The following is a 26295-nucleotide window of genomic DNA, read 5'->3' on the forward strand; positions in this document are numbered from 1 at the left end:
CCATGTATTTTTTAATTAAAAGTAAAATAAAGCTGTAAAAGTATTAGAAGGAGGATGTGTAAGAATAAGTAGGGAAGGCATTCTAACAAAGCAAAACCTAGAACTGTATAGAAAAAGACTGACAAATTTAACTACGTGAAAAAATTAAAACTTTTTGTGTAGCTAAACATATCATAAGCAATATTAAAGGATAAATGACAGAAGGGGAAGTATATTTGTAACATACTTTGCAGCATATTTAATAAAGTATAATATCTAGAATATGTAAGGACTTACTGTGAATCAGTAAGAAAAAGACAACAACCTAATAGAAAATTGTGCACAGTGCTTCTGAATAGGCAACTTCCAAAGGGGAAAAAATGTGAATTATTGTACTTAGCAGCAATCAGGAAAATGTAAGTAGAAAAATAATGCAAGACCCTTTTTAATTTATCAAATTTTGAGTGCATAATTCAAAGACCGAAAAATTTTAGTAATTCACACAAAAGTAAAAAAGACCTAGAGTAGTAGTAAAATGGCAGTAAGGGTTGGAATACTTAAAATGAGCCTGAGGCAAACCTTTTTTTCTAAAAATTATTTTATTGTTGTTCAATTCTAGTTGTCTGCATTTACCCTCCACACTCCCCCGCCCTGCCACAAACCCTCTTGAAATGATGAATTACACAATGTTCTAGAGAAGGCCTTGGTGAAAAGCCTAGCATATGTGACATTTAAATGGCAATTGGGAAATACACATGTATTTTGTAAATAAGCTCATGAGACAGTGAAAAGACTAAATTGGATAATCCCTTAAATATTTTGCATCTCTCATGTTGTGACCTTTTGAACAGTCCCAATATTGGAGTATTAGCAATACATATTTATTATTAAAAGTCAAAAAGTATTATGCCACCCTTGTTTTCAACATCATGTAAAGTTCATCTAAAAGACTGATTATTATTAGGTGTAATGGAGATGTATCACAACAGAAAAATTTCCTCTAGGTAAGCCCATGGAGTCCAAGCATATAAAGAAAACCCACTTTCAAGTAAACCTAATTTCAAAGCAAAACTCAGCTATGACAACAGAGTTTTATACAGATATTAAATCCTGGTTTTAAGTGCAAGGCATATAAACTTTTCTACTTAGGTTGAGAGTTACAATCTGTTATTTTTAAACCTCATTTCATATTTTATTTCCATTTTAAGTTTTTTCCTTCCTTTCTCATGTCCAGAAACCACTAAGCCGTTTAAGTACTGTGGAATGCTCACAGTCTTCCACATCCCATGGAGGTAGATTATTTTCAATGGAACTATTGCTCTCCCTGTGAAATTAATCAAGGGACGATGCTTTAAGGACACGGATACATTTCTTTTCCATCCACAGTGAACTTAGTTCTGGAAACAAATCAAATACTAACCACAGCACCTCTGGTTCCTCTGGCACCCTTAGGACCACTTTCCCCTATTTGTCCAGGAGCACCTCTGCTTCCAATTTCTCCTGTGGGCCCTATTTGTCCTTTATCACCCTGTGGATGTCATTAATAAGAGAAATAAGTAAGGAAAAACAAATTTATATTTATATTACTTAACTATATCACATATTTGAATGACTCCAGATGTAGTAGGCAAAATTGCAGAAATACTAACTTTGCTTTAACTTAATAGCACTGCATGCAGATCACCACTGCTGATTATAACATACCATTACCAAATAAGTTATCTTAAAAATATAACTAAAAGTAATTTTGGTAAAAGAATCTAAAAATTATTTTGACCAAACAGAATAGCTGGTGCTCATGTTGAGTTACAAATAAGCAAGCTTAAAATTTTTTGAAACATATGTATGTATGTACACATACATGTATATATTTATTAAAATCATGAGAAAATATAGGCCCTATTGAGAAGCCTGTTTCTATGGAGAATGTCGATGCCACACAGATGTGTTCAATGGGAAAAGGCTCCATCCGGGGTACAGCTCTGCATGTTCAGGGTCATCACTCGCTGGTCTGGAGTTTGCCTTTAAAAAATCTCTAACAGCTTCATCTCATTTTACATCCTTATAAAAATAGTTATCTTCTATTTTCCATTAGGCTGACTGATCATTCTCTGGCACCAAAATACAGCTGCTCTTAAACAACGGTAAGGGATATAATTCTGAACATGAGAATTATATGATATAATTTCCGAACATGAGAACCAACCTGTTCTGTCACTGATATTCAAGCACACACAAACTAAACTGTGATCATAGTCAGTGAAAAAAATTTTAGCACTCGTAATAATTTACAGGCTTTCCCAAGGGTGTAGGTTGTTCTAGGGATGTGCACCATCCTACTTCTGACACTGATTTCAGGTGTAAAGTTACATATGCTGAAAAGAGACTTCAATATTCATGAGCAAAAATGGCAACCAAAGTTTACCTCATTCATTTTTAAAATCTTTTATTACTCCTATTCTGCCCCCAAATTATGAATAAGATGGGCTGGGTGTCTATTAGCAGAAATGATAGAATTGGACTTTGGGAACTAGAATATGGTGTTATTTCAGGACATTCAGAAGTGATGTACCTTGGGAAAATCATTTCTATGTCTTATCAGTACTTGAATAAATTATTGACCCCATATTAAATGAAATTTTAATTATAATGCATTAAAATTATACAAATACATCACTCAAAATGTAAAGGGAGCAAATAAAACATTCTTGATCTGTGTTTCTTAGTTAATATATGGACAAATAAAATCAATTATTAACCTTTTTAAATTAAAAACACATGAATGACCCTGAAATAATTCTAATCATATTCATTTCTCTTAAACATTTTACTGAAGTTGTTACTAAATAGCAAAAACGGTATAGTATTTTCCTTTTTTCTCTTTTCTGGCTTATGGTCTACTAAAGAATTTTTGGCAAACAGAAAAAGAAAAGATCTTTTTAGAAACTAGAAAGTGGAAAATTTGCCTTCACATAATTAAGGTGGTAAGTACTGCTAAGTAAAATTAAATATTAATGTATACAAATGTCCCTTGTTAAGGTAAATTTATAGTTCTTTATTACTTTATATAGAGTGCAAATAAAAACACCAGAGCATTCTATGGGCCTCTGGGCACATCAGAGGAAAGAAAACTATACTAAAATGATGTTTTAAAAAATTACCTTTTTTCCTGGATGACCTCTTTGTCCCGAAATTCCCAAAATTCCTTCAGGTCCCTGAATATTCAACATAAAAAAATAAATAAACTGTAAAATAAAATGCTAGATGGAATGTTTAAATAGTTATATCATACAATCACTGAATTACAGACTAAGTAAAAATGAGTTACTTTTCCACAATATTATGTTTGTATAATTATTTCAAAAGAGGTCATGATGACTTGGAAGCACAGCTGTTACTAGTGAGTAAAATTTACCTATACAGATTTTCCAAGATAGACAAAATTAAGTGGTTATTTACTTATTAGAGGAAGAAAATTACTTGTTTTCAGTATACCTATTTTAATTAGAAAGAATGTAATTAAAGTAAATCCAAATGCATCCACCACTTCAGCATTTCTCTAAGGTAATATGGGTTCGACATCTTGTTGAATGTATAGGGTTACAAAACCCATCTAATCTTGGTCAAGGGAACTCAAAGTTTCACTGGAGTAGGGGATTAAAGAGATGTTCTTTTCATAGCAGCACAATATACAATACAGCCAAGTGCTGGAAGCAACCTAAGTGCCCATCAGCAAATGAGTGGATCAAAAAACTGTGGTACATTTACACAATGGAATACTACATAGCAGAGAGAAAGAAGGAGCTTATACCCTTTGCAACAGCATGGATGGAACTGGAGAGCATTATACTAAGTGAAATAAACCAGGCAGTGAGGGACAAATACCATACGATCTCACCTTTAACTGGAACATAATCAACAAAAGAAAAAAACAAACAAAATATAAATAGAGTCATTGAAATTAAGAACAATCTAACAATAGCCAGAGGAAAGAGGGGAGGGAACAAGTGGGGAGAAGGGTTTTCAGGAACTACTATAAAGGATGCATGGACAAAACCAAGGGGAAGGGTAGAAGCAAGGGAGGGAGGTATGTTTGGAGGGGGGTGAGGGAGGGGTGGGGAGAAAATACAGACAACTGTAATTGAACAACAATAAAATAATTTAAATAAAAAACCAGATTGTAATGATGTTTATAAATGCTAAGGGAGGATTTTTTAAGCCAAGCAGGTATAACAGAGAAAACATAATAATAAAAAAAAATCCTACAAATAATTTTTTTAAATTTAGAAAACAAAAACAAACAATAAAAAAGAAATGTTCTTTAATCTGTGGAGTAAAAGAAGGTAGTCATATTAAACTGTTTAAAACAATATTTTCATTTCAATCTACTTTTTTTAGAGAAGAGTAACTAGAAATTCAATCTAAAATTTTATTTTTAGTAAAAAGTAAACCAAAAATTTTAAATGTCATGTGAATCTGCAGGTCAACAATGGTTAGGCTTCCATGAGATCCACGGTAAGCCAGGTTGAGAGTTTTAAACTGGCTAATAATTAATCACAGCACTCCTTGCATCGGTTACAAATGAAAATGGAAATCTCAAAGTTGTGTCCCAAAGCTTGGAAAACTGCAAAATGATGTAGACAAGAAATAAATTGTGGTTTACCACTGTGCTATGTAGACTCTTGATAAATATTTGTTGAACGAATAAACAGATACCTAAGGAAATGACTCATGCCCTAGGCTCCTGAACAAATGCTCTTGTAGCCTCAGAAAGTCACTAAATTTAGAGGCCAAAGCAGTTACGCTCTACTGCTGTAGTTCTAGCTGCATCCAGAGGTTGAAATTATAGTTGCATTAACCTGAGACTTCTTTGTGGCTAATACAAACTTAAAATAAAAAGGCTGATTAACTGTCACAGAGGTTAATGGTGTGAGCTTGTAATTACAAGTCCGCCTGCTTCAGTGTCATATTCTGGCTCTGTCACCAAACAGCTGAACGAACATAGATAGATCATTTAACTTCTAAAGGCCTTGGTTTCCTGTTATATAAAAGGGGTATAATACTACTTCTTCAGAGGGTGACTAAAATGAAATGAGATGATGCATTAAAGCTTAGAAAGGACTAGACTTATATTGGAGAGCCCAATAATGGATCTACTCAGAAGCTTTGCACAGGAAACTTTTGCACATATTTGAAGAATTCATTGTGTGTGGGAAAGGGGTTGCCTATATTTTGTATTGCATTTTCTTCTGTTACTATTATCAGAACATTCTCCCTTGGTTCCTCACATTTTTTCTGTTTTTACAGATAAGTTGTTTTTTTTTCCTTTTCTTTTTTTCCAGGGCAGGGGAGAGGTTAAACCTTCACTGGTATTAGACTGGTTTATTTTAGTGCCTGTTCTAAAATACATAAGTAATATTATGCTACAAAATTTTGGCTATTAAAAGTTAACATAACTGTAATCAATGTGTGTATTTAGAGGTTTGCAGGGAAGAGTGGAAAAAAGCAACATTTCTATAATGTGCATGTTTTAATAGATTTCTGCAACAATCACAAAAATGAGGATGCTTTTATGCACATGTCACAGTGAGAAAGAGTGGTTGGCTTGGTGTGCAGCAGGCTCATAAAATAGGGAAGAGCTGGGACTTCGCACTGTTTTCAGCTTTGTGAGAGTAGCTGTATTGTCTCAAGTGACACATCACATCTATTTTTAACTACGTTATTGCAATATAATTCACATACCATATCATGAATCCATTTAAAGTGTACAATGAAATGATTCTTAGTGTATTTGCAGAGTTCTGCAACCACAACTACAATCAATTTTAGACATTTTTATCACCCCCAAGAAAAACCCTGGACCCATAGCAGTCACTTTCCATTTCCTCCCAATAACCCCAGCCCTAGACAACCACCAACCACTTTTTGTCTTTATAGCTTTGCCTTTTTGGAACATTTCATGCCATATGTGGTCTTTTATCCCTGTCTTCTTTCACTAGGCATAAGGTTTTCAAAGTTCATCAATGCGTATCAATATATCTATCCTTTTTATTGTCAAATAATAGTCCATTGTATGGACATACTACCTTTATTAAAAAAACATTTATCAATTCATTGGTTGATAATCATTTGAGTTGTTTCCACTTTTTAAAACATTTTCACCCAAAGATATATTTTACTGATTTTTTTTTTAGAGAGAGAGAGAGGGAAGGAGGGTGGGGGAGAAAGAGAACAAAAACCATTGGTGTGAGAAATGTTGATCAGTTGCCTCCTGACCCTGCCCCAGCTGGGGATCAAACCCACAACCTTCTTGGTGTGTGGGACCACATTCCAACTGAGCCTCCTAACCAGGGTGGTCATTTCCATTTTTTGCCTATCATAAATAATGCTGCTATGAACATTCACGTGCAAATTTTCTTTGAACCCTGTTTTCAATTCTCTTGGGTATATACCTAGGAGTAGCATTGCTAGGTCACACCATAACTCCACGTGTAATGCTTCGAGAAACTGCCAAACTGATTTACAAAGTGGTTGCACCATTTTACAGTCCATTAGTAATGTACAGCATTCCAATTTCTTTACATTCTCATCAACATTATTATTATTATTTTTAAATAACCCTCCTAGTGGATATAAGAAGGTATCTTATTTTTGTTTTATATTCATTTCCTAATAGTGATTAATACTAAGTATTTTTTATGTGCTTATTGGCCAAATGTATATTTCCTCTGGAGAAATATCTATTTAAAGACTTTGCTCATTTTTCTGTTGGGTTGTGTCTTTGTTATTGAGTTGTAAGAGTTCTTTATATATTTTGGATACAAATTTCTTTATATATATGATTTGCAAATATTTTATCTTCATCTTTCTACTGTCTTGATGGTGTTCTTTGAAGCATAAGACTATTTTAATAAAGTACAATGTATCTATTTTTTCTTTTGTCACTTGTAGTGAATATTTTTGGTATTATTTAAGAAAACTTGGCATAACACAAGGTCATGAAGATTTATTCCTATGTTTTCTTCCAAGATGTTTATAGTTTTAGCTCTTACATTTAGGTCTGTGATACATTTTGAATTAATTTTTGTGTGTAGTGCAAGGAAGGGTCCAACTTTATTCTTTTGCACGCAAGTATCCACTTGTTGTGGCACCATTTGTTAAAAACACCATTCTTTCTCTCATTAAATTGTCTTACTGCATAACATGCTTTTGTAATTCAAATTTATTTTGCTCTATTTATTTCCTGGAATTTATTTTAATCCCTCGAGATAGTAACACTAGCTATTATTAAAAAAGTTTAGAAGTCATAGAGTGGTTCCCTTCAAAGACAATGTTCCTCTTCTGCTTGAAATCTTTCAATAGCCTCCCTCTACACTTTGAATAAAATCCAAAAGTGTTACCATGGTTTAAAAAGTCTTTCATGATCTGCCTCTTATTTATTTCTTCAAGCTCATCTCAAACAACTTTTCACTATTTACCATGCTGCAGTTTTAACAGCTTCCTTTCACTTTTACAGGAACATCTAGATCATTCTCACCTCACCTCTTAGCCCTTTTTATTCCATCAGCCTGGAAGGATCTCCCAAAGTTTTCTGCATGACAGGTTCCTTTTTATTTTTCAAGTCTCAATCTTCCCTTATCCAGAGAAGGCTTCTCTTGCTGCCATGGTGGAAACAGGCTTCCCTGCCTTTAACTAGTTATTCTTTTTCATCACCCTTTTTTATTTCCATCATTGCGTTAATCACAGCCTGCAATGATCCTGTCTGTTGTTAGACTTCTCCATCATATTATAAAATCTGAGATCAAGATCTTTCTAATCTTGTTCTCCTGGGTATTCCTAATGTTTAGCTGAGTTCTTGGTTTATATAGGGTATTCAACTTTGCTGAATTAAAGAATAAACAAGTACATTTAATACAGTCACAGTCTATAAGGCTAATAAAAATTTGGAAACATCTAAGCTTATGCTTTTTTTAAAGCTATAGAACCTTTTCTTCCAAAGAATGCCTAAACAAAAGCTAATGTGTTAAATATATATTCAAGGATCTTTTAGGACTCAAGTAGGAATAGAAGGAGCAGGAGACCACTCAGCAACCTCCCTGACACAATTATTTTGGAGGCTCTGCACAGCTCCCACCCCTTTATTATATGCAATGAAGAAACTGAGAAACTAAAAAATGATTCACCCAACAATGTACAGTTCTTTCATGGTAGAGCAGGGATTTGAACAATTCTTGCATAGTGGCCATTGCAGGGTTCTTTACTTCTGAGTTCCTTTATGTCACAACTGTTCAAGACAAATAAGCCTAAGGCCAAAGTCATAAGAATCTTTCAGATTTATACTACCCTTTACTCCTTAATTATACTGACCTCATATTTCCAAATTGATTATTTTTTCAGGGTTTCCAAGCAAACAGTCTCAGAAACAAGAGCCATGTATGGCATACCATTTTTATAACTAGTGACATTCCTTTCATCTTTTTTACTTCACTTTAAAGATCCTATTGAAAAATCATCTTAGAAAAGGGTGCTTTATTTTGTTTCACCTTCTTTTAAGATAGCCATCCCTACCTAATATCATACCACCGTACACAAATAAATCCAGCCAACGTTTGCCCTATATGAATAAAAGACAACAACTTCATTTTTATACATTCAATTCTGGAGTCCGTAGCTTTGCACCTGTTTAGATCTTTGATACCACAGAGTCAGATAAACAATTTTTTTTTCTTTTTAGAAATGAACATAGGGCCATAAGTCAGGCAGATGTTTCTTCTCAGATGTTTCCAAACTCTTTTCTCACATTCAGTTATACATTTAGGCAACTGAACATTTTAGCACATAATTCAATCTTAAGATACATAATTTTTCTTCTATTCAAAGAAGTCTACATCTTGGATTTGGGTATTTGTTACTGATGTTTTCCTTGTTTTATTTTCTAAAGCATATCTCATTTCCTAGTCATCTTAAAAGTAAGAAGAGTATCTCTTTACTTTAAAATGTTTAGTTTCTTTTTCTCACTTTCTCGCTTTTAGTTTAATTTTTAAGAATTTAAGGTAGCATATTTGTGACACTGCCTAAGGGAAAGTTTTTAAAAGTGCAAAAATAAGTCCAACATCAGGCTCTCTTATTAAGCAATAGTTCCTTGGATCATAAAACTCTTTTGAAAAAAATATGCTATGGTGTTTTTACTGAGTTTATGAGCTGAAAGTCATTTAAAATTCCAAGCAGAACAACAAAAAGAATAAAAAAGAAATACACATGTGTTGTTACTAAAAAAGGCACCAAAGATGTGTACAAGGCGGGACTGTTCCTGGGAAAAATTATGACAGTTTTGAAATCTGTGCTCATCATCTTTCCGTGCCTGGTTGAGAGCCCCTTTTCATCTCTGCTCCGCCCGTCAACAACTGTCGTGCCCCATCATCCCTACCCGGACTTCTGGCTGCGTTATGCGCTGGCATGACTAGGCCTTTCTTTTTCTTAGTTGTGTTCCCTCCCCACCAACTTTTGGGTTTCTGCTGGGGAACTAGGCAGTTTGATTGAGAAATAATCTGTGGTAGAGTTCTAGTAATTGTTCATGAATTTCTTGTATAAAAACAAATTTTATAAGAATTTCAGGAGGATAACCACATTTTCTCTGCACTGTCACTTGGTTTCTCTGTGAGTCTAGCCCTAATTGAGTCCTCTAAAAAAGGTAAAAACCCTCAAATACTGTAGAAAAGAAGAATGCAAGCCCACGGCTGGTTATCTTACTGAAAAAATGTGACTTACAGACACAGAAATCAGAAAATAAAGTAAGGAGAGCCAGTTCTGCAATCTGCTGTTACCTTGTATAAGCCTCTTAGCTTTTTCCGAGTTTATGTTTTTTAATTTGTAAAACGGAGAATGATAAAGCATCCATAGGTTGTTGAAAAGATTCTATACAGAACAGAAGTTAAATTTTATTGGTTAGGGTCTGGACCAATGGTGTTTCAGGTGATTTTTGGGGGGAGGTGGTAATTCCTAATGCCTTATACTTACTGCAGGGGAACAGCCATCACAATTTTCCAGGCTGGGAGGATAGGACAGAGGAGAAATGGGCACTTTAATGTTCCACAATACTGGGCTTGGGGGGAGACTCAGTTGGCTAATGCCTGAAACCAGGTGACACTTCTGGTTTATCCTCAATCTTTAAATGTCACTTTAAAATATGCTGGTACAATTATTTATTATTTTGAGGAACAGGTGATATAACATAATTTTAATTAATTGTTGCTGAAAAATTATAATCATGGATAAATGAAACGAATGGTGAGATGGCCAATTTGTGCTTCATTTATGGTATTTCTTATAGTCTTCTAGATGGAGCTTTTTGCTAGTTCTTGGAGAACTAACTGAAATGACTAGGTCAGGGCCCGTCACTGACAGGACATTCACTGATCTGGATGTTAGGATCCAGAGGAAGAGAAATGCACAAAAAATGTGAAGACTATAAATTTTGTAAATGACTACTTGGTCTCCCAGCCTATCTCCCAGTATGACTAATTTACTTGTGATTGCTTCCTCAGTGTTCACTAAGCCCATGCAGAAATATGGAGCAGTGAAGTCCTGGGCACATGGTTTACAGGAAGGAGCAAAGACAACCTCTACTTTTGAAGAGCTATCATCTCTCTGTGGAGAGAGACCCACAAGCTTTAAAGTTTACTAGGGCTGCAGTGATGACTCCCAAGATATGAGAATATCTCCAAAGGCAATAATACTTAGAGGAATAAAGAAAGAGTAATCTTGGGGAGAACCCACATTTAAAGATATGAGGTAAGGAAGAGGGAACAGTAAAGTAAAACAGTAAAATAAGCAGAGAGGCCTTATCTGGAAGAATACAATGAATATCATAAATGAAACAAGCAAAAGAGAGCAGTTCTCACTATTTATTCATATCTTCCATTTGTCCTGAGGTGGGAAAAATTATTCAATATGACATTTAGAATTTCTCTTGAAGTAATATTATAATTTAAGATCAGATATTGATAAATTATGCTTGTAAAATTTTTTGTTTCATCCTGGAGCTAGGATATTATTCTAGAGGAATAATATAAGTTCTGTGAATATAAATGAGAAATGTTCATTCAAACTAAGTATGAGACAGCATGAACTATTCCCCTTCAAATGCTTTATGTTACAAGTTCCAAGCTGATGGGACACCATCAGGAGAGGGACATAAATCATTCCTGACTTCAGCCCCTGCCCCCCATTAAATGGCCAAGCAGCAGCCACCCATATACAAGGCACCACTGTGAAAATACCAGAACTGGGGGGTGAGTTTCAAGCACCCCCCTGAAACACAGAGACTGAGAACTACCACGACGTTAGAAGGGTAAGAGGAAATGTTTCCCTTTGATTTCATTGCCCTTCCCCAAGGCTGGCACAGCATCACTCTGAATGGCTCCTCTTAGCCTGTCATTTCTCCAGTGGGAAAAAGAAAACCCAAAGTAACAATCATCTTCCCCAGTGCTGTTGGATACTTCTAGTGTGGCCCATTCAGGTCTCATATCATAAGGATTGTTGGTGGAATCTGGGGACTTGACCACTGGGGATCACATAGAGACAAAGAGGAATGGGGCTCATAGCAGCTAGCACTCAGATCTTGGTAGATAGCATTCCTGTCTGCAGAAATACCTGAGCAGAGATCTTAGAGATTTTGCTCATCTGCAGAGCTCAGCTGGTTATCCTGCCTAGTTAGGGAGCTTGGTTGGCAGTCTGGGACCTCAGCCTAAGAAGTATACCTGCCATGGAGCCCATTTTATGACCCTGTCTGGGCAGGGAAGAAAACTTGCAAACCTGCCCAAAAGCTAGATATAGAATCCTGTCCTGCTAGACCAGAATGAGGGCCAGAGAACTGGGGTAGCTCTGGAGTTAATACTACAGCCTTACACAGGCAGAGAGCCAAGCCAGCAGCATGACTAACAATTGGGCATAGCCTCTGCCCCTGATAACCAGGGAACCTGAACAGTGGCCATGGGCAGCCTCAGAGCCCAGCCTACAGTACTGCCGAGCTGTGGAGCATAACCACGGCCCTACCCAGTAGCAGGGTTGAGCCTAGTACCCTGTCAATTACTGAACACAGGGAACCCAGCCAGTAACCCTGTCCAATTGCACAGCACCACCTGAGGCTCCAGCCAACAAAGAAGCCCAGACAGTGACCCCACCCAACCATCGAGCACAGAAGAGTCTCCAGCCCCACCAACTGCAATATACAGCTGGAGGCTACACTTGACTAGAGAGTCTGGTAAATGATCTTGCCCAACACAGGAGCATAGCCAGTGCTATGATTGTGATCATGAGTCACAGCTCGTGACTCTGCCCAAACTTGGGGCTCAGCTTGGGTTCTGTCCAACTGTGAAGCCATGCTTGTGGCTCCACCTGAACATGAAGTCCAGACAATGACACCACTCATTTAGAGAGCACAACAGGAGACCCTATCTTATCACATAGTCCAACCAGTGACACCACCCTGCCAGGAAACACAACCTGAGATCTCTCCCTACCATGGGTAACTGCAGAATCCAGCTAGGGATTCCTCCCCCTAAAGCATGGAGTGCAGCCAGCACACTTCCCCAACCAGGGTGCCTATGCAGTGCCCTCACCGCCTAAATGTGTAGTCCAGCCAGCAGGCCAATCCAACTGTAGACACAAGTCATTGGTAATCCTTCCTCTTCTTCAGAACATGGGTAGGGAACTTGCCCAACTGGAGACCCCAACAACAAGCTGTGACTGTCCACAAATACTACCAGATGACCCATTCAGTACCTGAAGCTGAGAAGACTGGTTAAGATTTTTACCTGCCCCCAAAACCTATAATGTTTGGAAGAGGAGACTGCCTATTCAAATGTGCAGATACCAATGCAAGCGTATAAGGATCATAAAGAAGCAGGTAAACATAACAATACCAAAGAAAAGTAATAACACTCCCTTTATTAGTTCTAAACTAATAACTGACATTAAAAATGGAACTCTATGAACTGTATAACCAAGAATTTAGAATAATCCTCTTAAAAATACACTGAATGACAAGAACATACAGACAACTAAATAAGATTAGGAAAACAATGCATAAACAAAGTGAAAATTTAAAAAAGAAACAGAAACCATAAAACAAAAAAAAATCTTAGGGATGAACAATACAAAGACTGAACTGAAGAATTCAATAGAGAGATTCAATAGCAGATATGAACAAGTGGAATTTAAAAAAATCTGTGAACCAGAAAAATAAGTTATTTAAAATTATTCAGAGGAGGAAAAAGAAAGCAATGAAAAAGAGTAAAGAAAGCCAATAGATGGGACAACAAAAAACGAAACAATATATGCATTGCGGGAATGCCAGAAGGAGAAGAGAAAAAGAAAGGGGAAGAATGCCTGTTTGAAGATATAATGGCTAAAAATGTCCCAAACCTGGAGAAAAAGTAGACATCTAGGTTTTTGAGGCCCAAAGGATCCCAAATAGGCTGAATCTGAGATGGGTTACTTTGTGACACACTATAGTTAAACTGTCAAAAATCAAAGACAAAGAGAAAATTTTGAAAGCAGCAAGAGAAAAGTGGCTTGTCTTATACAAGACAGTCCCATAAAACTATAAGTGGGTTTCTCAGCAGAAACTTTGCAGGCAAGGCAACAGTAAAATATCTTCAAAATACTGAAAGAAAAAAAACTGTTAATAAAGAATATTATTATGCTTATTCCTATTAAAGCTGTCTTTCAGTAATGAAGAAATGATAAAGACTTTCCCAAACAAAGAAAAGCTAAAGAATTCATCACCATTAAACCTGCCTGACAAGAAATGCTAAAGGACACTTTCAAGCTGAAAGGATGTAATTAATGTTGTAAAAACATACAAATGTGTAAAACTCACTTGTGAAGATAAATATATATTCAAAGCCATATTTTATGATATTGTAATGATGGTGTGCAAATAGCTTACAACCCTAGTTAAAATACAAATGTATTAAAACAACTATAGCTACAATAATTTGTCACTAGTTACAAACGATAAGAATAGGTGAACTGTAATATCAATAACCTAACATGTAAAGAAGGGAGAAAGAAGTAAAACTATAAAGTTTCTGCATGCCATCAAAGTTGTTATCAGACTAAAATAAGATGTTATAATTCCTAAAAAAATTTTAGCCTCTTCTGAGGACATTTCTTTCATTAGAGAGAGAGAGAGAAAGAAAGCGAGAGAGGGGGAGACAGAGATGTGAAAGAGAAACATCAGTTGGTTGCCTTCTTCTATGCTCCTCGACAGGAGATGGAACCTGCAGCGTAGTACATGTGCTGACAGGGAATCAAACTTGCGAACTTTTGGTCCATGGGGCAGAAAGTTCCAACCAACTGAGCCACAACAACCAGGGTGGATGTTATAATTCTAAGATATTTTATGTGAACCAAAAGAAAAAAAACATATAGTATATATGTAAAATGATAAAGGATTCAAGGTATAGTTACAAAAATTCATAAAATTAGAAAGACAGCAAGGGAGGAAGTAAGAAAGAAATGACCTACAAAAGTCAGAAAAACAATGAAAATGACAATACAAAGCCCTAACTTATCAATTACTACTTTCATTGTAAATTGATTAAATTCTCAATCAAAATTCAGAGAATGGGTGAATGGATAAAAAAACAAGACACAACAATATGCTGCCTGCAAGAAGATCACTTAGGCCTTAAGGATAAGCAAACACTGAATGAGGGAATGGAAAAAGACACTGCAAGTGAATGGTAACCAAAAGAAAGCAAGAGTAGTTATATGTATCAGAAAAAATATACTTTAAGTGAAAAATGGTCGCAAGATGATGAGGACTTCTGATTCCCAGTCTCAAATTCTCAGGAGAGAAAATATGAGGGGTCCCAAATATGCTGGGGTTCCCCTCACATCTGAGTCTCTGTCACCATGAGGCCATGCTCCTTTAGTGCATCTGGAGTTGTAGGGATCCACTCCGTCTGGGGATGGTTCTTAGCAAAAGGGGAGGCATGACTTGAACATACCCCTCAAAAAGTGCATGCGAGATTACTGTACCAGTGTGTTAGGCGTGCCATAAAAAATTACAACAGACTGGGTAGCTTGAACAATAGAAAGTTATTTTTCTATGGCTCTGGAGGCTGGAAGTCTAAGATTAAGGTGCTGGCAGGGTGGTTTCTCTTCTGGCTTGCAGGTGGCTGCCTTCTTGCTGTGTCCTCACTTTGCCTTTTTGCTCTGTGCTTGTGTTTACCTGGTGAGTCTGTCTCTTATTATAAGGACACCAGTCCCACTGAATTAGAGCTGCATGTACTCTTACGACTTCTTTCAACCTTAACTACTTCTCAAAGGTTGTATCTCCAAATACAGTTACATTGGAAATTAGGGTTTTGGCCTATAAATTTTGGGGAAAACAATTCAGTCAACAACATTTGTCTTAGATAACTTTTTGTGAGGTTCCTGTCTTGGAAACTGGTGAAAACAGGTTTGTCTGACCTTACTTAAGCTCTAACTTTAAATCCTTTGATGACTGTAATACTAGGAGGGGGGAAGGCAGTGACTTAGAGTCTTGATAGCGTGGAGGACTTCTAATAACTATAGTATCATGTTGTTGCTGAAGCCATAGCTGTTCAGTGCAGGGCATTGATTGGATATTGGAAATATGTAATTGATTAAATTGGTGATTAAAAAAGTCATGAGACAAAGAATGTCATTATATAATGACAAAGGAGTTGATTAGTGAATAATGTATAATAATTATAAATATTTATGTACCAATATTAGAATACTTAAATATATGAAGAAAATACCAACACAGAGAAAAGGAGAAATAAAAGGCAATGTACTATTTGGGAACTTTAATGCCTCTTGCCCTTTCTACAATGGCTAGCTTATCCAGACAGAAAATTAATAAGTGAATTGGAAGAACAGTGAATTTGAACAATACTATAGACTACTAAACCTATCAGATATGTACATAATATTCCATCCAGCAGCAGTAGAATATACATTCTTCACATTATTCTCAAATCCACACAGGATACTTTCAAGGATGGATCATAAACAAGGCTACAATATAAGTCTCAACTAATTCAGGATAATATTGTAGAAATTATATCAAGTATCTTTTATGGCCACAGTGGTATGAAACTAAAAATCAAGAACAGAAGGAAAGCTGGAGAACTCACAAGTACCTGGAAATTAAAAAAAACATTCCTGAATAACAAATGGATTAAAGAAGAAATCAAAGGGAAATTAAAAAATATCTTGAAACAAAAGTGAAACACAATATATCAAAACTTACGGGAGGCAGCAAAAGCAGTTCTGAAGAGGGAGTTCACTGTCATAAGTGCCACAGTTTAAAAAAGGGAAAGATAATCTAGCTTTATACTCCAAGGAAGTAGAAAAAGAAAAATAACCTCAGACCAAAGTTAGCAGAAGGAAAGACAGGCTAACAATTAGAATAGGAACAGGTGAGATACAGAATGGGAAAAAGATGGAACGGACTAACGAAACTAAGAGTTGTTTTTCTGAAATAACAAACCTTTTGCTAGATATACCAAGAAAAGAGAGATAGAGGACTCAAAGTTAGAAGTGAAAGAGGAGACATTCTAAATGATACCAGAAAGACGAAGGATTATAACACTCAGACAACATAGAAAAAAATGGATAAATTCCTGGAGTTACACAACCTACAAAGACTAAACCATGAAGAAATAAAAAATCTGAAGGGACCAATGACATATAAGGGGATTGATTCAGTAATGAAAAGCCTCACAGTAAAGAAAAACCCAGGTTTCAGTGATGAATTCAAACAAACATTTAAAGAAGAATTAATGCTAAACTTTCAAATTCTTTCAAAATTGTGAAGAGGAAGAAATACACCCAAGATCATTTTACGAGGTTAGCACTGATACCAAAGCAGACAAGGATGGCGTAAGAAAGGAAAAATTGCAGGCCAATATCGCTGATAATAGATGCAAACATTCCAAACAACATATTAGCAGATCTAATTCAACAATACACTTGATCTTTGAAAAACACTGGTTTCAATTTCATGGGTCCATTTATGTGTTAATTTAAAAATATGTATTCAGCCATCTGTATCCCTGATTTTGTGTCTCTGGTCCAACCAGTATTTTAGATCCACTGTTGGGAATCCGCAGATTTGGAGAGCTGACTATGTATTGTTCTGTGTCACTTCATTTGTTTGTTTATTTAAAATTTCGTTTATTTTTACAGAGAGGGGAAAGGAGGGAAAAAAGAGGGAGAGAAACATCTATTGGCCGCCTCTCACATGCCCCCAGCCAGGGACTGAGCCCACAATCCAGGCGTGTGCCCTGACCACAAACCAGCGACCTTTTGCTTTTTGGAGACACTCAACCAACTGAGCCATGCCTGCCACGGCTGTACTGTGTCATTTTATGAGGTACTGAGCATCCACAGATGTGGGGTTGGGGTCCTGGAACCAATTCCCTGTGGATCCTGAGGGACTGAAGTTAAATTTGGGGGGAGTCAAAAATTATGTGTGAGTTTAAAACTGCATGGGGTGGAGGTCAGCATCCCTAACTCCTGCATTTTTCAAGGGTCGACTTTATGTTACAAAGATCATACATCATGGTAAAATGGGGTTTATTTCAGGGATGCAAGGATGATTCAACATTTTCAAAAAGAGCAACATAATATACCACATTAATAACATTAACTATAAGAAACTCTCCAATCAACAGATGCAGAAAAAAGCATTGGACAAAATTCCATGACCTTTCATGATAAAAACTCTTAAGAAGCTGAGCTCAGGAGAAATACATCTCAATTTAATAAAGGCCATATATGACAAATGCACAGCTAGCATCATACTCCAAAGTGAAAGGTTGAAAGCATATCTTCTAAGATCAGGAACAAGACAAGGGTGCCCACTCTCACCACTCCTATTCAACACAGTACTCAAAGTCCTCTTCACAGTGGTTAGGCAGGAAAAAGAAGTAAAAGGCATCCCAACCACAAAGAAAGAAGTAAAGCTATCTCTTTGCGCAGATGATATGATCTTAAAATACAGAAAAAACCTTAAAGAGTTCACTACAAAAACTGTTGAAATAAATAAATAATTTCAGAGGAGTTTCTGGACAGAAAAAATCAACCTACAAAACCCCATTACATTTCCACCCACTAACAATGACTTATCTGAAAAATAAGTAAAGCAATTCCATTTAAAATAGCATCAAGACAATAAAATACTTAGGAATAAATATAACCAAGGAGGTGGAATATCTGGACGCAAAACAATATCAGACATTGATGAAAGAAACTGAAGCAGACAGAAATAAATGCAAAGAGGTATCATGCTCATGGATAAAGAATGAATATTGTTAAAATGTCCGTACTACCCGAAGCATCTATAGATTCAATATGATTCCTATTAAGAGTTCAATAGCACTTTTTACAAAAATAGAAAAAAATCTTAAAATCTGCATGGAACTACAAAATACAAAAGACTTCCAAAAGCCAAAACAATCTTGAGAGACAAGAACAAAGCTGGAGACATCACACTTCCTAAATTCAAATGATACCAATACAAAATGATTTCTCATCAAAACAGCATGGTACTGGCATTAAAAGAGACATAGATAATGGGAAAGAGGCAAGAGCCCGGATATATAATCAACTAATACTAAAAAACTGCACACACACAGTTTATATATTGAATGAAATATTATTCAGCCATACAAAGAAGGAAATTCTGCCACCTGTAACAACATGGATGGACCTTGAAGGCATTATGCTGTGTAGAGTAAGTGAAGTGAAGAAAGACAAATACTCTACGTGTTACCTAAAAAACCCCGAAATCACAGAAGGGGAGTAGATGGGTGGTTGCCAGGGCCAGGGAGATGAGAAATGGGTGGAGGCAGACGGAAGGTGCCAACTTCTAGTTACAAGCTGTGAGGATCTGATGTACAGCACGATGACTATGCTTAACAACACTGCATTGTAGGGCTGAAAGAAGTGAAGAGAAAATCTCAAAAGTTCCCACCAAGCACACAAAAAGGTACCTATGTTCAGTGGTGAAAGTGCTTACTAACCTTATTATAGGAATCATTTAGCAACATCTACTATGCACATATATCAAATCATCATGTTGTATACCTGAAACTTACATGTTGTATGTCAATTATATCTCATTGAAGTGCAAGAGGAAAGGTTCAGTGGCTTGGGTGACAGATGGAGAATGTCTTTCCTCTTTGGGGGTGAGGTAGATCAACAGCCGCCCTGGTGTGCCACACTCTCTCTTCATGCTTCCAATTACCCAGTGCACAGAGAAGGGGGTCAGAACCTGGGTGTGTATGTACACAGAGGGGCCTGGTTGTCTGAGTACTTGAAAATGAACCCAGCAGCACTCACCGGAGGGCCCATTAGCCCAGGTCTGCCCAAGGGCCCTGCAGCCCCTGGCGAGCCCGCCTCTCCATTTTCTCCATCCTCTCCAGGAAGCCCCCTTCCTCCTGGGTTGCCCTGTAAACCAGTAAAACAATTTTAAGGACAAGAAAGTAGTGAAATAATTACACCACATAGTTAGTAGATTTTTGTTAACACTATAAAAATAGTTACATAAAAGGCAAGGCAAAAGTAGGTTTATAGTTGCTCATATGGAAAATAATACAATGATTAATAGATCATAATACAAGAGTCAACACTTTCACATACTCACAACTGTAAACCTTTACCTTTTCCCCACCCCACTTAATATTTTAAAGATTTTACAAAACATCTACTTTATACACAATGTTAAAAGCATAATTTACCTTCACTCCATCTTTTCCTTGGAGACCCTCTTCTCCAGGAGCTCCTGGTTCACCCTATTTTGTGGTAGAAACAGTAAGATTTATTATTTTGCTAAATCATTTTATTTTTTGTATCTGGTACCTATAGAAAGTAGCATTTGTGTATATTTATTCCTAATTCTACTTTATTTATAAGGAATATTCGGCAGTATAAGAGGTATAATTTAATTTTCCTGGAATAGTTCTAAAGATGATTTAAGGAATCATAGTGTTGTAAATTCAAATACGAGATGGTCTCAGAATACCAATAATTTTCAGGTAATAAAAGTTAATATATATTCATTTGGTGGGTGACCTTGGAAATTTATACAGCTAGACCCCTGTTTCTGAGTACAAGAACTGTAAACACCATGCCTCATAAAATTACAGTACTTTGCTTTACTAAATTGACATGGATTAATACAACATAATTCAGTTAAATTCCGTGTATCTGACTTCTGGTGTCTATTTTCTCCTGTATAGAGGAGAAGCAACAATCAGACCCCACCGTACGGAAAGCTGTCTTTAGATACAGAACTTGGCGGAATGTCGAGCCGTGCTTTGTGAAGCTAATGAGTAGTACTGGCTCTCTTGCTAACTGAACTATTTACAAGTAAATCTGAGTATCTTCCCAGCTGTCCCACTGCTCCCACCACTGACACTTCCACTGCCCTGATCCCACACTGCCTGCCCCAGACCCTGCGCCAAAGGGAAAATGTAAAAGAAACTGCAATTTTCCATTATGCTGAGTGAAATAAGCCAGGCGGTGAAAAACAAATACCATATGACCTCACCTTTAACAGGAACCAAATCAACAAAACAAACAAGCAAGGAAAATATAACCAAAGACACTGAAATTGAGAACAGGCTGACAGTGACCAGAGGGGAGAGGGGAGGGGATTACAGGGGAAAAGGGTGAATGGTTTGCAGGAACAAGTATAAAGGACACATGGACAACAACAAGGGTGGGTGGAAACAGGGGAGGGAGGTAGGGAGGGTTGGAGTGGTAAGGAGGGGTGGGGGGGGAAGGCAGAAAACTGTACTTGAACAACAATAAAAAATGTTAAAAAAATAAAAAAAAACTAGATGCAAACTAGATCTCTCTACTTTGGCTTTGAGTAAGCAAATGTTTCAAAATTACCCAGGGCACTGTTACCTACGGGGGGAAATTACCACAGATCAAATTAAAGGCTTACTCTATTAGAATAACTTCTGTAAGCTATCTAAATATAATTATTTACAATTATTTCCTTGAATGACCTTGCATGACTAGGTTTTTAAAGACATAAATTAGATTTCAATCTTCTGTCTGTCTTGCTAGGCCAGGAAGCATCCTGAGCGTTGATCACAAGAATTTGTGAATTTCTTCTTAATGCTAACTAACATCAGTGATAGTCTCACTGACTCCACATATTTGGCAAGGGTTCTGCAGAGTACAGTTGATTCTGAGAAAAGGATGTATGAGGTTAGGACTCTAAATGCTTCTAAATCACACTGTGAACTGAGTTTGGCATGCAGCTTTGAAATTATGAAATACAGCCACACATTTTCTAATGTACCAGAAATATTTATTATGCAATTCTTGAAGTCTTCAGGCTAAGTTCTGAGTCTCTGAAATGGGTGGGCAGGGGATTAAAATGGTTTCTAGTAGATACTTACTCGTAATCCTGGTTCCCCAGCAACTCCAGTGCTGCCTGCAGGTCCAACATCTCCCTGAAGAAACAAAACGAAAGACTCAATAAACTCTTCTATTAAAACTTCATGTTTAACAATTATGGAGGGCGGATCATGAGCATGGGGATCTGAAAACACTTGCCATTTTTTCTTTTCTGCACGTTATTTATTAATATTTTGCCCATCAGCTTTACAATTTGTATCACCTCTCACAGATGTATATATTTGTATATATGCACATCTGTGTGTATATATATTTTTTCCTGAAAAAAATTTCTGGCTCATTTTTATCAGCTGTTCTTCATCTGATTTCAAGACGGTTTTGCCAGAACGTGGCCCACACAGGAGATTGAATGGTGAAAGTGTGGAGGCCCCTTATTACTCAGGAAAGTTACCTTTGCCCCTGGCTCTCCTTGCAGACCAGACTCGCCCTCGATACCCGAAGGTCCCTACAAGAGAGTCGGTTGAAACATTATTTGTACACATTCCACAACCAATCACAGAGGCAATAACAGCATCCTAAAATGGTAATAATTTTTAGCTCAAGGGTGAGATATCTATGTCCAGGAAGGGTCTTTTATGTCCTTTGATAAACTTCATGACATAAAATCAGATAATTTCTGGAACTTTTTAACAATTCAAATGACAAAACAACATGACCTGAAATAAAGATTTTTAAGACCAGTTTCTTCTAATTCTTCTACTCATTTGTTAATCCTTGGTCAAACACAAACTACCTCCCATTTCCTTTTCTAATTTTTTATTCTCATACTTTTACTGTTCTCTGTGGGTTTTTTTCCTCACTTTTTACTCTTCCTGTCCATTTCTGTTAAGCCCTCTGGAACATACCTCCTTAAAAAACTTGGTTTTATAAAATACATCACACAAAGAAGATATTAATCTATTCATATTATAAAAGATTCTATCATCTATCTATCTATCTATCTATCTATCTATCTATCTATCTATCTATCTATCATCTACCTACATGTCTGTCTGTCTATCTGTGGCATTTTCCCCCAGTCTCCTCTCGTGAGTGGGTCCAGTTGGAAAGCTGGTTCCTTCTACCTTGAAAACACACAGCTTTTTGTAACCACTGGATTTCTAGGCCTGGATCTCCTACAATTGCTGTTGTATTGGTTTTTTGTTTGTTTGTTTTGTTTCTTGAAGATATTTATTTTGTTTTTGAGCATGCTAATATATATCCTTCCTTTGTTCTCTTCCTCACTTCTCTTTTCTATTTTCCAATTCTCTTACCTCTACATCTCTCTGTGTGTGTAATGTGTATGTGTGTATACACACAATTATAAACACACACAAATTATAATGCAAATTATAGAATATAGAATATAGAATTCTTATATAGGATATAGAATTATATTCTATAATTCACATTATTTGGAGTAGAAGTATATAGTTTAAAGCATTAATTCATAATAATATCTTGACCAAAAGTTTCCTGTTTTCTATCTTTCATGGGTTCCTCAATTGTTCTGATCCATGGGTAATAATCTTCCTTATAAATATATTTAAAATATCAGTTATGTCATTATAGTGTTTTCAGTGAAAGTCCAATTTTCTATTTGACTTAGCTTCCAAAATCCATATGCACCTTGCTTTTTGCTTGCTTTAAAAATATCTATAAATGCACAATGGTACAGGTGGACTTATAATGAAAAGCCCCAGTGCCCTTCCTCAGAGGCAACTACTTTATAGAAGAATTTTTGTTTTTAGTTCTCCTAGTGGTTACTTTTGTAACTCAAAAGTTATACCTTTCCTTGTTGATGTATCTTCTTGGTAAAGTTTAGTTCCCATATACTGCCTCTGTTTACCATCATTTAATCAATTCTCAAATAGTTATATTATTTCAAATTTTCTCCTGGTTACCTTTGTGACTTCTCTACTGCTAGGAGAGGCGGTACAGCACAGGGCTGAGGAAGGACTCTGAAGTGAGCCTGCCTGGATTTCTGCCCTGCCTCTGAAATTACAGAACTTAATATCCCACTCTAAGATTAAATTTCTCTCTTGAGAGAGAATTCCAACACTTTCAGGATTTCCCCCATATCAGAACTGCCTTTATTCTCAGAGGCCTCCTCCAGGTCCTAATTCCTCCCAATTTTGTATCTCCTCTTGGCTCCTTTCATTCCTTTCTTGAGCTAAATCTAACAGCTGATATTCTGATCTCTGTGGTGCTTATTTTTTTTATACCATTCTTGATTTAGCACTTTAAATCCCCTTTATATTTATATTTGCAGTTGAAAACTGCTGGGAAAATCACACATCTGTGCAGAGTGGCCTCATTGGATGTTGCCAGGCACTGTGGCTAAGAGAGCAGTATGTGTAGAGAGAATACCTAAATTTAAATGTAGGCTCTACCACTACTACTAGGCACTACTGCTAGAACAGTAGGAAAGTAATGGGTTTGGATTAGATAGTTTGCATTTGAGATGTTTGTGGGACATCTAGGCACATATGTAAAAGGCAACAGAAACCCAATAACTGCGGCTGAAGAGAAAGGCATGCATTAAGCTGTCCACTGAGAACTTGTCAGAATAATATGTACTGGTAATTAAAGTCACTGGTAATATGATTGCTAAGCTGAGGAAGAGGAAGGACAGCTTCACATAAAGACAGAGAAAGGTTAATCAGAAGGTAAAGAGCAGAACCTAGACACAGCAGTTTCAAAACAGCCAATAATGGAGAGAATTTATGTCTAACTTCTTTAGTACTAAAGTGAATAAATAACAGAAACAGTAATTATACTTTATAGTTATAACAACTGGGGTTTATTATTCCAAAATATATTCTGAATGGGGTCACATCTCAATATTCTTCTATAAAGGAAATACAACATCTTAGAATGAAGGGTTATCAAGTTAACTTTCCATCAGTTAAGGAAAAGTTTTACCCACTTTTTGTTCTGTCATTTAAATGAGCTGTTAAGAAGAAAATGTTATATATATAAAATTAAGTCCAAACAGTGGTCATCCCTCTGTAATGAAATCTTAGGCTTTATTTTCTGAATATGAACCAAACACTATAAAATTATCCTCCATGATATACATCTAATAAATCAATTATACATTTGAGGAGTATTATAGAAGGTATTATTCACTGATGAACTAAGAAAGAGCCACAGAAGGATTACCTCAGCACCCATTTCTCCAGGAGGTCCAGCATCACCCTGTGGTCCTCGTGGTCCCTGTATTAAAATAAAAATTTAAATCTGAGAATAAAAGTTTATTCTATATCTTGATTAACATGCATCTAAATATAAAATTTGAGATATCACTTATAATACATTTATTAATGTATTACTTTACTTTAGGTATAAATGAAATTACATATGTTTTGATACATGCATTTCTTTTTTAAAATTTTGTAGTGATTAAGTATTTTATTTTTTTCCATTTCTTTAATTATTGTTCAAGTACAGTTTTCCGTCTTCTACTCCCATCCCAGCCCACCCCCCAGTGCTCCCCACCTCCCTCCCATTTCCACCCTCCTTAGTTGTTGTCCATGTGTCCTTTATACTAGTTCCTGTGAATCCTTCTCCTTTTCCCCTGAAATTCCCTCCCTGTTCCTCTCTGGTCACTGTCCCCCTGTTCTCTATTTAAGTGTCTTTGTTTTTATTTTGCTTGCTTGTTTGTTTTATTGTTTAGCTTCCTGTTAAAGGTGAGATCATATGGTATTTGTCTTTCAACACCTGGCTTATTTCACTCCGAATAATGCTTTCCAGTTCCATCCATGCTATGGCAAAGGGTAGGAGCTCCTTCTTTCTTTCTGCTGCATAGAATTCCATTGTGTAAATGTACCATAGTTTTTGGATCCATTCATTTACTGATGGGCATCTAGGTTGCTTCCAGCTCTTGGCTATTGTAAATTGTGCTGCTATGAACATTGTGGTGCATATGTTCTTTTGGATTGGTGTTTTGGGGATCTTAAGATACAATCCTAGCAGTGGAATTGCTGGGTTCAAAGGCATATTTATTTTTAGTTTTCTTAGAAAATTCGATACTGTTTTCCATAGTGGTTGTAGCAGTCTGCAATCCCACCAACAGTGAACTAGGGTCCCCTTTTCCCCACAACCTCTCCAACACTTGTTGTTTGTTGCTTTGTTTATGATGGCCATTCTGACCAATGTAAAGTGGTATCTCATTTCGGTTTTAATTTGCATCTCTCTGATAGCTAGAAATATTGAGCATCTTTTCATGTGTCTCTGGATCCTCTGTATGTCCTCCTTGGAGAAGTGGCTGTGCAAGTCCTTTGCCCACTTTTTAATTGGGTTGCTTGTCTTCTTAGAGTGGAGTCGTGTAAGTTCTTTGTATATTTTGGAGATTAAACCCTTGTCTGAGGTATCATTGGCAAATATATTTTCCCATACAGCTGGTTCTCTTTTTATTTTAATAGTGTTTTCTTTAGCTGTGCAGAAGCTTTTTATTTTGATGAGATCCCATCTGTTTATTCTTTCCTTTATGTTCCTTGCTCTAGGGGACATATCAGTAAAAATGTTGCTGTGTGAAATATCTGAAATTTTCCTGCCAATGTTCTCTTCTAGGACTTTAATGGTGTCACGGCTTATATTTAAGACTTATAATACATTTACTAATGTATTACTTTACTTTCAGTATAAATGAAATTACATATATCTTTTTGATACATGCATTTCTTTTGTGAACAATAGTAAGGTATGCTTGGATTCAAAAGAAAAGGAGAGAAAGGCAGTGCCATTCATTCTTTCATCCCCTAAATTTACTCATTCCTCAATAAACACTTATCAAATGCCTAATAAATATGAAATACTATGCGTAGCCTTTCAAAGGTCATCCTATTTAGTGGG

General features: G+C 36.3%; 1 protein-coding gene across 1 annotated transcript in view; it reads right to left on the reverse strand.

Annotated features, from left to right (window-relative positions):
* Positions 1–26295, reverse strand: part of COL24A1 (collagen type XXIV alpha 1 chain) — a 346701-nt gene that overhangs the window by 85941 nt on the left and 234465 nt on the right. Inside the window, exons 33-39 of the mRNA XM_053655519.1 lie at positions 24604–24657; positions 21851–21904; positions 21441–21494; positions 19764–19817; positions 19366–19473; positions 3141–3194; positions 1400–1507 (exon numbers count right to left, since the gene is read on the reverse strand). Coding sequence (XP_053511494.1) covers positions 1400–1507; positions 3141–3194; positions 19366–19473; positions 19764–19817; positions 21441–21494; positions 21851–21904; positions 24604–24657 — 486 coding nt within the window. The remainder of the gene's footprint in view (positions 1–1399; positions 1508–3140; positions 3195–19365; positions 19474–19763; positions 19818–21440; positions 21495–21850; positions 21905–24603; positions 24658–26295) is intronic.

This window comes from Artibeus jamaicensis, unplaced genomic scaffold (genome assembly GCF_021234435.1).
Source record: "Artibeus jamaicensis isolate MK-2021 breed Jamaican fruit bat unplaced genomic scaffold, CSHL_Jam_final scaffold_1019, whole genome shotgun sequence".
NCBI classification, from domain to species: Eukaryota; Metazoa; Chordata; class Mammalia; order Chiroptera; family Phyllostomidae; genus Artibeus; species Artibeus jamaicensis.